At 45.3% G+C, this 13,611-nt stretch overlaps 1 protein-coding gene across 2 annotated transcripts in view; it reads left to right on the top strand.

The window, feature by feature from the left end:
- LOC138582997 (proton channel OTOP2-like) overlaps window positions 1-13,611 on the top strand; it is a 283,265-nt gene that overhangs the window by 243,776 nt on the left and 25,878 nt on the right. For both annotated transcript variants that reach the window (XM_069654848.1, XM_069654847.1), the window contains exon 6: window positions 6,329-7,203. In XM_069654848.1, the coding sequence (XP_069510949.1) occupies window positions 6,329-7,203 (875 nt within the window). The remainder of the gene's footprint in view (window positions 1-6,328; window positions 7,204-13,611) is intronic.

Below are 13,611 nucleotides of genomic sequence, written 5' to 3'. Positions count from 1 at the left end.
ATTTCCACACACGTTGGGTGTTTGCAACATTTGTTGATTAATTTTTCCTTCAGTAATTCACACATTGGTTGTCACTTTTGTGACCAACATATTCTTTGCTAAAACTTCATATGTGGTACAGAGTATGTGATATACTTTTATTCCATTAGTGCCGACACGTGTTTTACATTAATAAAAGTATATCACATACTCTGTACCACATATGACGTTTTAGCAAATAATATGTTGGTCACAAAAGTGACAACCAATGTGTGAATTACTGAAGGAAAAATAAATCAACAAATGTTGCAAACACCTAACGTGTGTGGAAATTGATACTCACCTAAGGTTAGGTTTAGAGCAAGGGTTTGGATTAGCTATGTCATTTGTGGCGAGCTGGTGATGAGATTTGAATTTTATTTATTTATTTATTTATTTATTTTAATTCTTGTAATGCGTCAACATGCCCGTAGGCCTCAGGACGCACATAAAACTGAACAAAACACACAAACACACATGTCAAAGAAAGAAGAAGGGTCAAAGAGTTATTCCAGATTGAAGAAGTGGGTTTTTACAGCATGTTTGAATACAGTGTAGTCCTGGATCTGCCGCATCTGGGCTGGGAGTTTGTTCCATAAAAGGGGGCCTTGCGTGTCAAGAGTGGTACCTCCAAATTTGGCTGTCCTGTATTTTGGATGCTTGAGAATAGTGGCAGAGGATGAACGAAGTTTCCTCGCGTTAGATTTAATGCTAATGCGGGCTGACAAATAAGTAGGGCTACAGAGGTTGAGGCATTTGTGGGTCGTGGTCAATATCTTGTGCTTTATCCGATGTTTAACGGGAAGCCAATGAAGTTTTTTCCTACAAGTGGAGATGTGTGTACAACGGGACTGATTGAAGATATTACGAACAGCATTATTCTGAGCCACTTGTAATGATTGGATGTTGGAGGCTGTGGTGCCCGCTAGGAGGCTTTTGCAATAATCCAATCTTGAATTGATCAATGCAGTGGACAGAAGGGCACAGTTTTCTTCCAAAATGAATGGTCGAATATAGCCTATTCTTTTATTTATAAGTCCGCAGCTAGATTTAATGCTGGAGACATGGGACTTCATAGAGAGTTCTTCGTCAAGAACGACGCCCAGGGTCTTGACTTACTTCTGGACGAGAATGGTATTGTCGGCAATGTGGAAACTAGCATAGTTGGAGTCGAGTTTCGCCTGGGTGTTTTTTGATGCCACGATGAGGAGTTCAGTTTTTTTGTCGTTCAGGGCAAGAGAATTGCAGGTCATCCAGTCTTGTAAGGCTTTGTATATTTTATTGGTGGTTACTGTATTGCTGCTATAGGAGCCACTCAGCTGTATGACCCCCTGAGTGTCATCAGCGTCATCACCTCTTAAACAAATTAGTTTGTGTATTGCACTCCTAATTTGTTTAAGAGGTCAAGAAGGGGATGGATATAAAGATTGAAAAGCAGAGGCGATAGACAGGAGCCCTGAGGAACTCCGCTTGTCTGAGATATTGGAGAAGATTGATTATCGCCAACACAGACCCTCACCATTCTGGGACCCAGAAAGGAAGCAATCCATCTGGATGCAATTACGGAGCAGTTGGCGACCTCTCCGAGCCTTGACACCAGTAAACTGTGATCAACCAGGTCGAAGGCTGCGGAGAGGTCTAATAACATGAGCAACACAGCTTGATTATTATCAGCTATGCTAGCTAAGGTAGATTTAAGATCTAGCATTGCTGTCTCAGTCCCGTGAGGAGCCCTATAGCCCGACTGACGGGTACCCAAGATGTTATATTTTTCGACATACGCTTGTAACTGTAAATAGGCAAGTTTGTCAATTATCTTGAGAACATATGGCACGTTGGTAATGGGCCTGTAATTGTCGTTGTTCGCTGGGACAAGATTTTCCTTTTTCAACAAGGGTGTAATCCACGCTGATTTTAACAGTTCCGGTACCAGGCCCTCATCAAAAGAGAGATTGACCAGTTTGGTAATCCATGGAACCAGAGTTTCTAAGGACTCCTTAAGAATGCATGTGGGGCAGTCGTCAGCAGGACAGGACGTGTCTTTAAGGTCCTTTATGATTTTGAGTACTTCATCTTCGTTGTAGTGTGTGAAGGAGAATTGAGGGATATTGTTTTCGCAGGTATTGGGCAGAACGGTGTCTGTGGGGATTTGCGGGGATGTTACATTGCCTAGGGCTTTATTTATTTTTTCTTTGTGAGAATCAATCTTGAGTAGAAAGGCATCATGTATGCCCTGACACCATTTATTGTCCTTAATGATATTATTAATGGTTGGGGGCTGATTTTGGAACTCCGCTAAGATTTTGAAAAGCTCCCCAGTGTTGGATTGAGCATTCACTATCCTTGTGTTATAATGTGTGGCCTTAGCTTCTGTGATGAGTTTTTTGTAATTGAGGATGGATTTTTTGTAGTTGGTTAGAGTGTTATCGTTGGGGTCTTTCCACCAAACTCTTTCGAGGGCTCTTTTTTCTTGTCTGGCCACAAGAATTTCATTAGTGAACGAGGTGTTCATTGTGGTTTCGGTCTTTATTGTCTTCATTTTCAGTGGGGCAAGGTTGTTAACTGCTTTTTTGATGTTGGCAGACAGATGATTGATAAGTTTCGAGGAGTCAACAAAGTTGTCAAGGGGTTAAAGTTTAGAAGACAGCAGTGTGGCAAAATTTGGTGCTGTTAGATTTTTAAGGTTACGAGACATTTTCTGTATGCGTGGGTTGGCATTAAGTTTAGGAGGAGGGGAGGGTAGTGAAATCTTGGCTTGAATAAGAAAGTGGTCAGACCAAATACATGGTGTGGCCGAGATGTCAGAGATATTGGCATTTTGAGACAGGAGCCAGTCTAAGGTATGACCCTTAATTTGCGTGGGGGATTTCATCCACTGGGTAAGGCCAAGGGAGGTGATGGTATCCATCAGATTGGTGCCTGCTTTATCCTGTTGGTCGTTGGCCCAATAGTTAAAATCACCCATGATGATAACTGGGCCTTTAGTGGTACAGATCTGAGCCAGTAGGTCACTGAGCTGTTCTTCAAATAGAGGCATGACTTTGGGTGGATGATAGATCGTAAGTGTGTTTAAAGTGGTATGTGGAGAGGTTTTCATTTTTACCCATAAACTCTCACAGCCTTCTGGAGAGGTATGAGGAATTTCATAGCATTCAAGATTTGATTTACACAACAAGGCCACTCCGCCACCTTTACCCTGCAGACGATCTGCTCTAAAGAGAGTGTAGTCGTCGGGCGTGGAGAGTGTGGCTTGGGTGGGAAGGTCAGGGTTGAGCCAGGTTCCGGTTATGCCGAAAAAGTCATGCTTGAGTTCATTAGTTAGGTCGGAGATTTCCACACCATGCTTGTATAGCGAGCGTGTGTTGAGAAGGGAAAAAGATAGAACCAGCAAGGGTGCGATCTTGAACTTCATGTTGGGTTGGCGTGATATTTTCTTCAGGCACATGGTTCACTGTTCATTTTCCATTTAATTTGTATTGAGTAACATGCAGATAAAATGCTTCAGCGCACTGAAGGGTTTGTGTTCTGTAAGATTTCAGGGTAGTAATTAGAATTTGGGGAAGATATAGGAACGGAGTTAGGGGGCTTGTGGAGGTTTTATTTAAGGTTTGGGTCATTGTTAGGGTTACAGGATTCTACCTTTGTTTAGTTAAAAAGAGCTTTTTTGTCGACCTTATTACTGGCAACAATTTGACACTTTGCATTGATTGTGCTGAATGACTACATAATTTAAAACAACTTTTTGCTGCCTGCATTTTCACATGACTACATTTTGCTGGGAACATTTTCACAGAGAACTGCCTTTTCCTGCTGTCTTAAATATTGTGATTGTGTGATGTCCACTGATTTGCTTGTCTTCACAGACCACTTGCTCCACTTTTGTGAATTGGGTTTTGGGAGCAATCTGCCCCCCAATGGAATGCTGTGATGGCATCATGAAGCATGACACAGACAAAAGACTTATATTTCAAACTAAAACACTTTATTAATGTTAAAGGTTTATCTTGCCCTATGTTAAGGTGGGATTTCCCCATCAGAATAAAACTAAGAAAAGTCTGAGTCAAATTGTCCCACTTGAAAGTCTGTCTGTATCCACAACTTATACCTGCCCTCACCACTAAGACTAACATTGTGTAGGGATGTTAATAACCAAAGAAACAATGTTCAACTCAAAGGTTGTTGCTTCTTCTAGCTCTTTTCCTCTTTCCCCAAGTACAAGATAGTTCCACAAAAGTCTCAAGATTACCTCTCTCAAGCTGCAGGTAACATAGTTCAAGATAATCCTCCGGGTCCCTTCCCCAAGTCTCATGCAACACAGTTAAAAAAAAAAGGGGTCTTGAGATCTCGATCTCAAGACAATATAAACAGGTTTTTCAGCCGCAGGGTTCCCTTCCCCAAGACTTCAACGTCACCTTTATTCTGTTTTACCTATATCGTGCATCTTCAGTATTCAAGGTTCAGTGGTCTGGGCCCAATTATCAGACCGCACCGTCCACCCATTGCAGTTCGCGCAACCAGGATCCCTGGGCTCTTCAGCCCGTCGGCCCTTGGCACTGGCTCCTGCGCACCAACGTATTCCTGCTTAGTGTCTTATGGTTGGCCTCCTGGCCTTATGTACAAAGTTCTGCTCTGTTTGGCTTCCCCTTGTTAGCTTATTGGGATATATTTTAATATTCTTATTGTGCTTCAAAAGTAAATTACTTAATTGTTTTAATATGCTTTGAATGCAAGTTGCTTTCGCTTCAATAGTTATTGCTTAGCTTAAGGTTTAAGTTTTCATTCAGAAAAAACGTTCTTGTTATTTGAAACACATTCTTGTAGTTTAATTATAAGATTGTTCTCAGTTTGTTAATCAAAATGCATTCATGTTGTTAAAATATAAGTTTGCTTTTAGTTCGTTTTCAAAATGCACTTTTGTAGTTAAATATAAGTTTGCTTTCAGTTAGGTATTCAATTGAGACGGACCTGAAGTCTGCTTTGGAGCTCCCTTGGTGCCAGCGTGCCCTTCCGACACTTACCAGTGGTCTGCTTCTTCTCCCAGTGGCTTTTCTGGTTTCCCCTCCACTTCTGGAACTGGGGAACGCTGCCATTGCGAACCCTGCTAACGTGCCTGATGCCTCTTTCTTTGCTCCGTTTCTCCATCTGCTTTTCAATGAAAGCCGCCGTAGGCCTCTTTAATCCTGGTCTGCCGGCATCCTGGTTTCATTTCCAATCCCGCCACAGCTGCCTCCTTGTATAGCGGGTCCCCTTCTGGTCACTGCCATGCCGGCCACCCTGCTTCTCACTGGGGTGTTCCCAGTCTCTAATTTTATGTACCTGCAGCCTTCTAACAAGCTGCAGGTGTGTCTGGTCAATTATATCTGCCTGACCATAATTAGGAAGACATGCCTGACCGTCACAATGCTTGGGAGTCAGCTTCCTTGTCCTAGTACCTAAGTGGAAAAAGTGTGTAGTGTTCATTTATCTTAGTCTTCTCTTCCTCGTCACAGTACTGTCACATATCACATTGGGGAAAATGAGGGTAACTGGCTTACAATAGCCCATAAAGGTCAGGGTAGGGTCAGGCTGGTTATTGGTAGGAAAGGGGGATACCATTTCTCTCCGGAGGGCACCCCACTCCCAGTCCCCAAAGACTGTCCACCCAGGTGATCCACCCTCGCTTTTCCACCCCCAGGGTCAGGATCCAAGAGCGATGGCCTTTCCCTGGCCACCTGCCAGGGGCGTTGCTAGGGGGGGCTAAGGGGGCTATAGCCCCTGATCTTTTGGCTGTAGCCCCGGATAGAATCTCAGGAGCTACAGCCAAAAGACTAGCTAGCCCCCAGTCCCAAAAGTTCTGACATCAGCTTAGCCCCGGGTCTTTTCCAGACCTAGCAACTCCCCTGCCACCTGCACAGACGATCCATGGGGAATAGGAGTGAGAGTACCCTCAGGTTCTCACAATGCCTAATTTGATTGCTTCCTGTACTTTCTGCTCACTTTGCATATCTGTTGCTCTCATTTTGTGCGTTTCCTCTGTGCTCACACTTCTTCTACATGCACATTTCTGTGAATTGTGCAGATCCTTTTCTTCTGCATTTACTGCACATCATCAAAATCACTCACAAGTCACAACATTCAGTGAATCTTACTCTTGGGTAAGAGTCACTGTTGAAACCTCATACACAGGTGCTCATACAATCTGGTATGGGAGAGAAGTAAAACAAAGGTGTCTGTAATTCTGTAAATACATAATTAATGAATAAGTAGAAAAAAAACGTTTTCTGAAAGTGTTCGGATTATCACTGAGATTTTTGTTTTTTTCTTGTTTCAGTGTATGATAAACGGGCCAGCGACTGTGAATGCAACAATATTTGCCTCCTCTTGAGGACAGTCTACTATTACCTGTACCCCTTCAACTTGGAGTTTAGCCTCTTCGCCTGCGCCATGAGCTATGTGATGTGGAAGAATGTAGGGCGTCTGATGGACAACAATGCTCATCACCCACACCATGTAAAGTTGAACTCCTACCGGCAGATACCCTGTGTGGGCTTGTTCTGTGGTGTCTGCATGCTCGCCTTGGGCATTGCGCTCTTTGTGGTTTATGAGTTGCAGCTTGGTGATGAGCACCGCAGGAGCCAGGTGCTCACTGCATTTTATATCTTTCACGTGATATGCCTGAGCCTGATGTCGCTTGGGGCACTTGGAGGATGCATAGTCTATAAGTTCGACAGAAGACAAATGGATAACCTTAAGAACCCAAGCCGCTCGCTGGATGTGGGCTTGCTGCTGTTAGCAATGATAGGGCACTACTGCCTTTCCTACTACTCCATTGTGGCCATGGTGGCTGGTGGCCCAGGGGATCTCCTGAGGGGCCTCACCCTTGCCTACTCTTTACTCATGATTGTGCAACTTTCCATGCAGAATGTGTTCATCACTGAAGGTCTCCACCGACAGATCCCTGAGGAACGGAAAGCCAAGCAGAAGGCTCCTCTGTCATCCCCAATCAAATCCACTGAAATGAACAGTGATAGCCACTCTACCTCAGGGCATTCACTGAGCAACGGAAAAAGATCTAGTGTGTTCAATCGACAGAGGTTAACAGCTGGTTCTGTACGAGTTGCAATAGCCACCTCTCTATCTACCCACAGGAAAAGGAGAAGGTTGCTGCGTGAGATATATGTATTCATGCTACTGGGAAACATTCTTGTAAGTATACTGGCTACCGTAAGATCCCTAAATGGCAGCTATGTGTATGCATGGAATCCAGAATAAAACTGGCCAAGAGCCAATTACTATGCCTGTGACACATCTGGTGAAATCTATGTACAGTGATGCGTGAGATATGGCAAAGTGCGCATACAACGGTGTGTAGGAACATAAGGCAACTGCATGCCACCCCCTCTCTTCTTTCATGTTTGCCTCAGTGGCAGCAGACTTGCTTGCCATGGAATAGTCACAGTGGAGTCACAGGTTCACACAAGGCACTGTTTTCCAAACTAGCTGTACAGGGAGAGTCTTCATTTTATTGGAGACCGGAATTGTAGATTGTGCAAACATATTTTTAATAATACTGTTGCAGAAATAATAAAAACATAGAAGAAATACTAAGAAAAGAAATCCACTAAACACAGCTACCCATAATCACACGTTATCCCTCCAGGCGGGGCAATCAACAATGGCCAGTCAGATGCCCTGACTGTTCAGCAACCCAATGCATATCTTTTTTGATGCATCTCAATTAAAATGTCCTTAACCAAATTTCCTTCTAGCAACTGCTACTTGTAGAACCTATGCAACAACTCCAGATTGTTCTGTGGCGAGTGCAAAGCTCACCAACACCTTGTTGCAAAAACATTGCTTTCATTAATCTTAACCAAAGCAGCTAAAAGAAAATGCACAATGTCTTTGTAGGAAAGGAATTTGGGTAGAACATTTTACGCCTGTATTGTCTTGAATAAAATCAAGGTTGTCCTTTCATAACAAGCTTTCAGCTCAAAATGGTTTAGAAGCTCATTGCAAAGCATAGCTTATCAAATTAAAGTGAAATGCCATAAATGTCCAATCCTTTGACGAGTTGGCAGATCTCAGGATAACTGGGAGAGAACCCACAGATAAGGTTTTCTCAGCCATGGTCCATCTGAAAGAATAAGCACCAAACAGAGGGGAGACGATACTTAAAAGAACATAATCCATCCGTCCCACCGAGCACCCTGGTAGGGTTAGAAAATGGATTAGTATATCTGTCTCCAACACAGTGAGACTCCCATCCCGTACACATCTTTGTCCTGTATTCTACAGGCAATACTTGAGGATTATAAATTAGACTATTTCTACCAATGCTTAACATTCAATTTAAACATAAACACTTTTAATCACTCGTGATACATGATTGTCATGGCCGTCATCTTATTTTTAATGTTCTTTCAATATATAGGCCCAATGTGTTTTGGGAGAAAAATCAATACTTCAGGAACAATCTACAACAATGTTCGAAGATCCAAATTAATATTTTGGAGAATTACCGGAATAATCCACAAATAAAACTGCAATTTCTTTTCATATGAATAGATCTTTTTATCTTAATGGTAAATACAGCATTTGTGTATAACTTATAACATTATCTCAACCTTACAGGTTTCGATTTCCAGATATTGAGGTAGAACGTTATCAGTAACCCTCAAAATAAGTTTGAGAAACAGAAACTATGTCCAAAGTGAGAAGAACCATCATAGCCTATATCCATCATAAACTTAAATATTGAAATGTTATCCTTCACAGAATGTTAAATCAAATTGAAAATTGATCGACATGGTAGTGGTGTTTCCAACCCCCTCTTATCCACGGTTCCCTTCGCGCCAAAACGGAGGGGGCCCAATGGGAGATCCGCTCATCAACACTCACACCATTCGTGGACCAATCACGGACCACGGTGGTCCCAGGCATTCACACCACCCTAGACTCCCTGGCACCCAGGATGTGTATTGGGACCAGACATCCCTGCCCACATCCTGGAGGCACACACAAGACATGTAGAAGCCTGCGAAAGCATCCGTGTTTCGCGGGAAAGTACATGCCCAAATAAGGAAGGCCCCGGGTCGGCTCGACCTGGGGAAGGTGAAGGGAGCAAGACGGTCAGCGGACAGGACAAAGGAGCCTCGTGGTCTGGCCATTTTGGGAGCCCGGCCACCATTTTGGGTTAAGGGCGAGAAACGCGCTTAGAACGCCAAAAGGAGCTCAAAACACAAGAAACGATCGCTGCCACCATTCCCGTCCCTGAATCACTTGCACCGATCAGATACAATCCTAAACGAGTATCTAGGGCCTGTAGAAGGCTAGAGACCCAAGAGAGCTGTAACCTAGCTTACAGTGCTCTCTTGTGTCATGTTGCACGAAAGCCGCAACATGATAAAAGAAACTACGGGAAACAGCGTTCCCCGGTACTGACTGTCTTAAGGGCATGTCAGTTTCCCCGTAAGAAAGGAGCGAAAGCCCAGAGGAGTGCGGCAGAAGGCTGCCCTTCTCTGGCAAAGTCAAGAACAAGGTGAAAAACAACAGCAAAAAGTTTAGGGGTTGCCACATGGAAGGAAAATTACCTACAATTACGAAATCTTTCCTAACACTCGCCCCTTCCATACTATGGACAGGGGGAACTAATCCACCCCTGGATGAGTCTCTTGTTCAGGTCGGTTAAACATTCTGGACAACCCATCAGCATTGCTATGTTGGACACCTGGCCTATGCTCAATAGTGAAGTCGAAGCCTTGTAGACTTATGTACCACCTAAGCAACTTTGGATTCTCCCCCTTCATGTTCATTAGCCACTTTAAGGGCTTATGGTCAGTTTGCACAGTGAAGTGGGTCCCATAGAGGTAGGGCCTCAGCTTCCTTAGGGCCCACACAACAGAGAAACATTCTTTCTCTACCGTGGACCATCTGAGCTCTCTGTCCTTAAGCTGGCGGCTAATAAAACCAATATGGTGTTCCTTACCCTTCTCATCTACTTGTGATAGTACAGCTCCTATCCCAGTGTCAGAGGCGTCCGTCTACACGATAAAAGGTCTTTGATAATCAGGGGCCCTGAGGACAGGGGCCTGGCACAAGGAGTCTTTTAAGCCATTGAAAGCCTTCTCACACTCGTCGGTCCAAGTTACCTTCTTGGGTTTCTTCGGAGTTGTGAGGGCAGTCAGAGGGGCAGCTATGGTGCCATAGTCTGCCACAAAATTGCGGTAATACCCCGTGAGTCCTAAGAAGGCTCTCACTTGGGTTTGCGTAGTGGGGGTAGGCCAGTCTTGTACTGCTTGTACTTTACTGGGAAGAGGCTGTATCCTCCCTCCACCTACTTCATGTCCAAGGTAAACCACTGAGCCTTGTCCAATCTGGCATTTACTAGCCTTTATGGTCAGGTGTGCTTTCTGAAGAGCCTGGAGCACAATCCCGAGGTGTTTCACATGGTCTTCCCAGGTGGCACTGAAAACTGCTATATCGTCCAGATATGCAAGACAGAATTCGTCCAACCCATTCAACACATGATTCACAAGCCTCTGGAAAGTGGTAGGTGCATTCTTCAACCCGAACGGCATTACCCGGAATTGGTAAAGGCCGTCTGGAGTAGAAAATGCTGTCTTCTCCTTGGCATGTTCTGCTAAAGCTATTTGCCAATAGCCAGCAGTGAGGTCAAACGTGCTGAGGTACTTGGAGGCACCCAAAGTATCCACCAGCTCATCTGTTCGAGGCAAGGGGTGTGCATCTGTCTTGGTGACAGCATTCAGAGCCCTGTAATCCACGCAGAACCTCAATTCAGAAGTGCCTGCCTTTGGAACCAAAACCACAGGGCTGGACCAAGGACTACTAGAGGGTTCAATCACCCCAAGGTCTAACATCTTGTTGACCTCGGTCTTAATATAAGACCGTACTTTGTCTGACATCCTGTATCCCCTACTTTTGGTAGGTACACTATCTCCTGTGTCAATGTTATGTTTGCACCAAGGTGTCAAACCAGGCGACTGTGAAAACAGGGGGGAAAACTGCCTAAGCAAACTTTTCACCTCAGCCTGCTGATCAGAAGTCAGGTGAGGGGCCACTCGGACACCCTCAAAGGAGCTATCTGAAGGACCGCTTTGGAACAAGTCGGGGAGAGGTTCAGACTCCTCTTCCTCAACATCTGAAGCCAGTAGCATTGCTGCGATTTCGACTCTTGGGACGAAAGCCTTCAGCCTATTCACGTGAAACACTTTTGGAGCCTGTCCAGGCCTTCCAAGGTCCACTAAATAGTTAACCTCACCCAGGGGCTCCACCACTGTGTAAGGGCCTGACCATTTGTCCTGTAAAGCTCGAGGCCTTATGGGATTCATGATCAGGACTTGCTGACCAGGTGTAAAGTTGATGAGGGAAGCTTTCTGGTCGTACCAATGTTTCACCAGCGCTTGTCCTGCCTTCAATTTATCACTAGCCAAGCCCATCAGAAGTACCATCCGTTTTCTGAGCCCTAGCACATAATCAACTACGTTGGTAGTAACAGGGGGAGTGGGCATCTCCCATCCCTCTTTGACGATGGCTAAGGGTCCCCGTACGGGATGACCGAACAGAAGTTCGAAGGGGCTGAAGCCAACACCCTCCTGTGGTACCTCTCGGTAGGCAAACAGTAAGCATGGTAAAAGAAGATCCCATTTTCTTCTCTGAGGTTCCTCCAGAGCCCCAATCATGCTCTTTAACGTTCTGTTGAAACGTTCCACCAGACCATTGGTCTGGGGGTGGTATGCAGAAGAGAACTTGTAGGTGACCCCACATTCTTTCCACATAGCCTGCATATACTTCGACATAAAGTTGCTGCCACGATCCGACACAACTTCTTTAGGGAAGCCAACCCTAGTAAATATGCCAAGTAAAGCTTTTGCAACTGACTTGGCAGTTACAATTTTCAATGGGATGGCCTCAGGATATCTGGTTGCATGGTCGACCAGCACCAGGATAAACCTATTGCCCGAGGATGTTTGCGGGTCAAGGGGACCAACGATGTCGATCCCTACCCTTTCAAATGGTACCCCCACAACTGGGAGCGGTACCAACGGAGCTTGGATTGTCGCGCCAACCTTACCAGACAACTGGCAGGAGGCACAACTCCTGCAGTGACTTTCTACTTGCACCCCCATCTTGGGCCAGTAGAAGTGCATGGATAACCTTTGTTTGGTCCTCTTCATACCAAGGTGACCAGCAAGGGGAACTTCATGCGCCAACTGCAAGAGGAAGGGTCTAACAGCAAGGGGAACCACCAACCTCCTATGGTCTCCTTCTGTAGACTCTGTGGGCTCACTATACAGGAGTCCACCTTCCCAATAAATCCTATGCGTCCCAGGAGGTTCACCCTCAAGCTGGGAGCAGGCCTGTCTCCTTAGGCCTTCCAGAGATGGGCTCTAACGTTGGCCTTTACTGAATTCGTCCCTATCAGGACCTCCTTCAACTAACAAGTCTTTTAGTTCAGGATGATCGTTGGGGTCAAATACTTCAGGCATCGCCACCTCCTCGTCAGGCCCGGGCGATTGACCAACTTCCTCCACCGCAGTGGTAGGCGAGCTCGGGGGAATATTCTCTTTACCTCGTCTTGACTTGTCGACTCCTTTCGCCTTGGGTTTCCCCTTCGGCTGGGGCGGCGTATTGGTCTTGGCCAATGCTGCCCGTGCTTGAGACCGTGTGTAGGGTCTTTCGGCAGTGTCTCCTCCTACGAGCCCTAGAGCTCTGAGATCATTACCTAACAAGACCTTTCCCGGGACGTTTCTCTGAATGCTCACTGGAATCCTGACTGCTGTACCATTTAAAGTAAGATTTACAGGTATTACTGGGAACATACGGAGTGGGCCGTCAGCCAACTTAGTGGGCATCAGAGTAGCTCTGGCAACTTCCTCTGAGTCTACCAAGGTAGAATCCACTACAGTGCGACTGCACCCACTATCCCTAAGAGCTGGAGTATCTACTCCATTGATCAGCACACTGTCTTTAAAGTAGTGCTTGGTATTATCCGGAATCCTAGCATAAGCCTCTGCGACTTTAGGCTCCCAGGAACCCAGGGAAACTAAAACTACCTCAGCCTCTATCCCGCTGGGAAATGAGTCTGAGGAGAAGGATGCTCCTGTAATCTCTTCTTCCTCATAGGAGGAGAAGGCCAGATTAGCGGAGTGGACCCCCAAAGGTCTAACCTTACACCGGGGATCCCCCTTCACGTGGTCAGTTGCTCCACAAGCAAAACAAGATCCATTGGGTCTGTTTACATAGGGAGGCTTATTGTAACCAGAGTTCTGTTTCGGAGGCTGACCTCCACTACCCTGTGAGTTCTCTTGTGTCTTACCCTTATTTTTCTTTTTGTGACCCTTATGAGAAGAAGATTTATCAGATTCTCCACCCTCCTTATCTTTGGACTTTTTCCCTTCCTCCTGCTTACCAGGATGAGTTTTGTCCTTATAGGACACTCAATGTGGCACCCATAAGTCGGCTGCAATGGCCAGCTTCTTAGGATCTATCGCCTTCGAATCGGCCAAATGCTGCTTAAGCTCCGGGGAAGAAGATGCAAAAATGTGTTCCAGCATGACAAGATTTATCATGCCTTCGAAGGTAGAAACCTTA

The sequence above is a fragment of the Ambystoma mexicanum genome, chromosome 3q (genome assembly GCF_040938575.1).
Source record: "Ambystoma mexicanum isolate Mex_15411 chromosome 3q, UKY_AmexF1_1, whole genome shotgun sequence".
Taxonomy (NCBI): domain Eukaryota; kingdom Metazoa; phylum Chordata; class Amphibia; order Caudata; family Ambystomatidae; genus Ambystoma; species Ambystoma mexicanum.
This window is presented reverse-complemented; position numbering and strand designations above follow the sequence as displayed.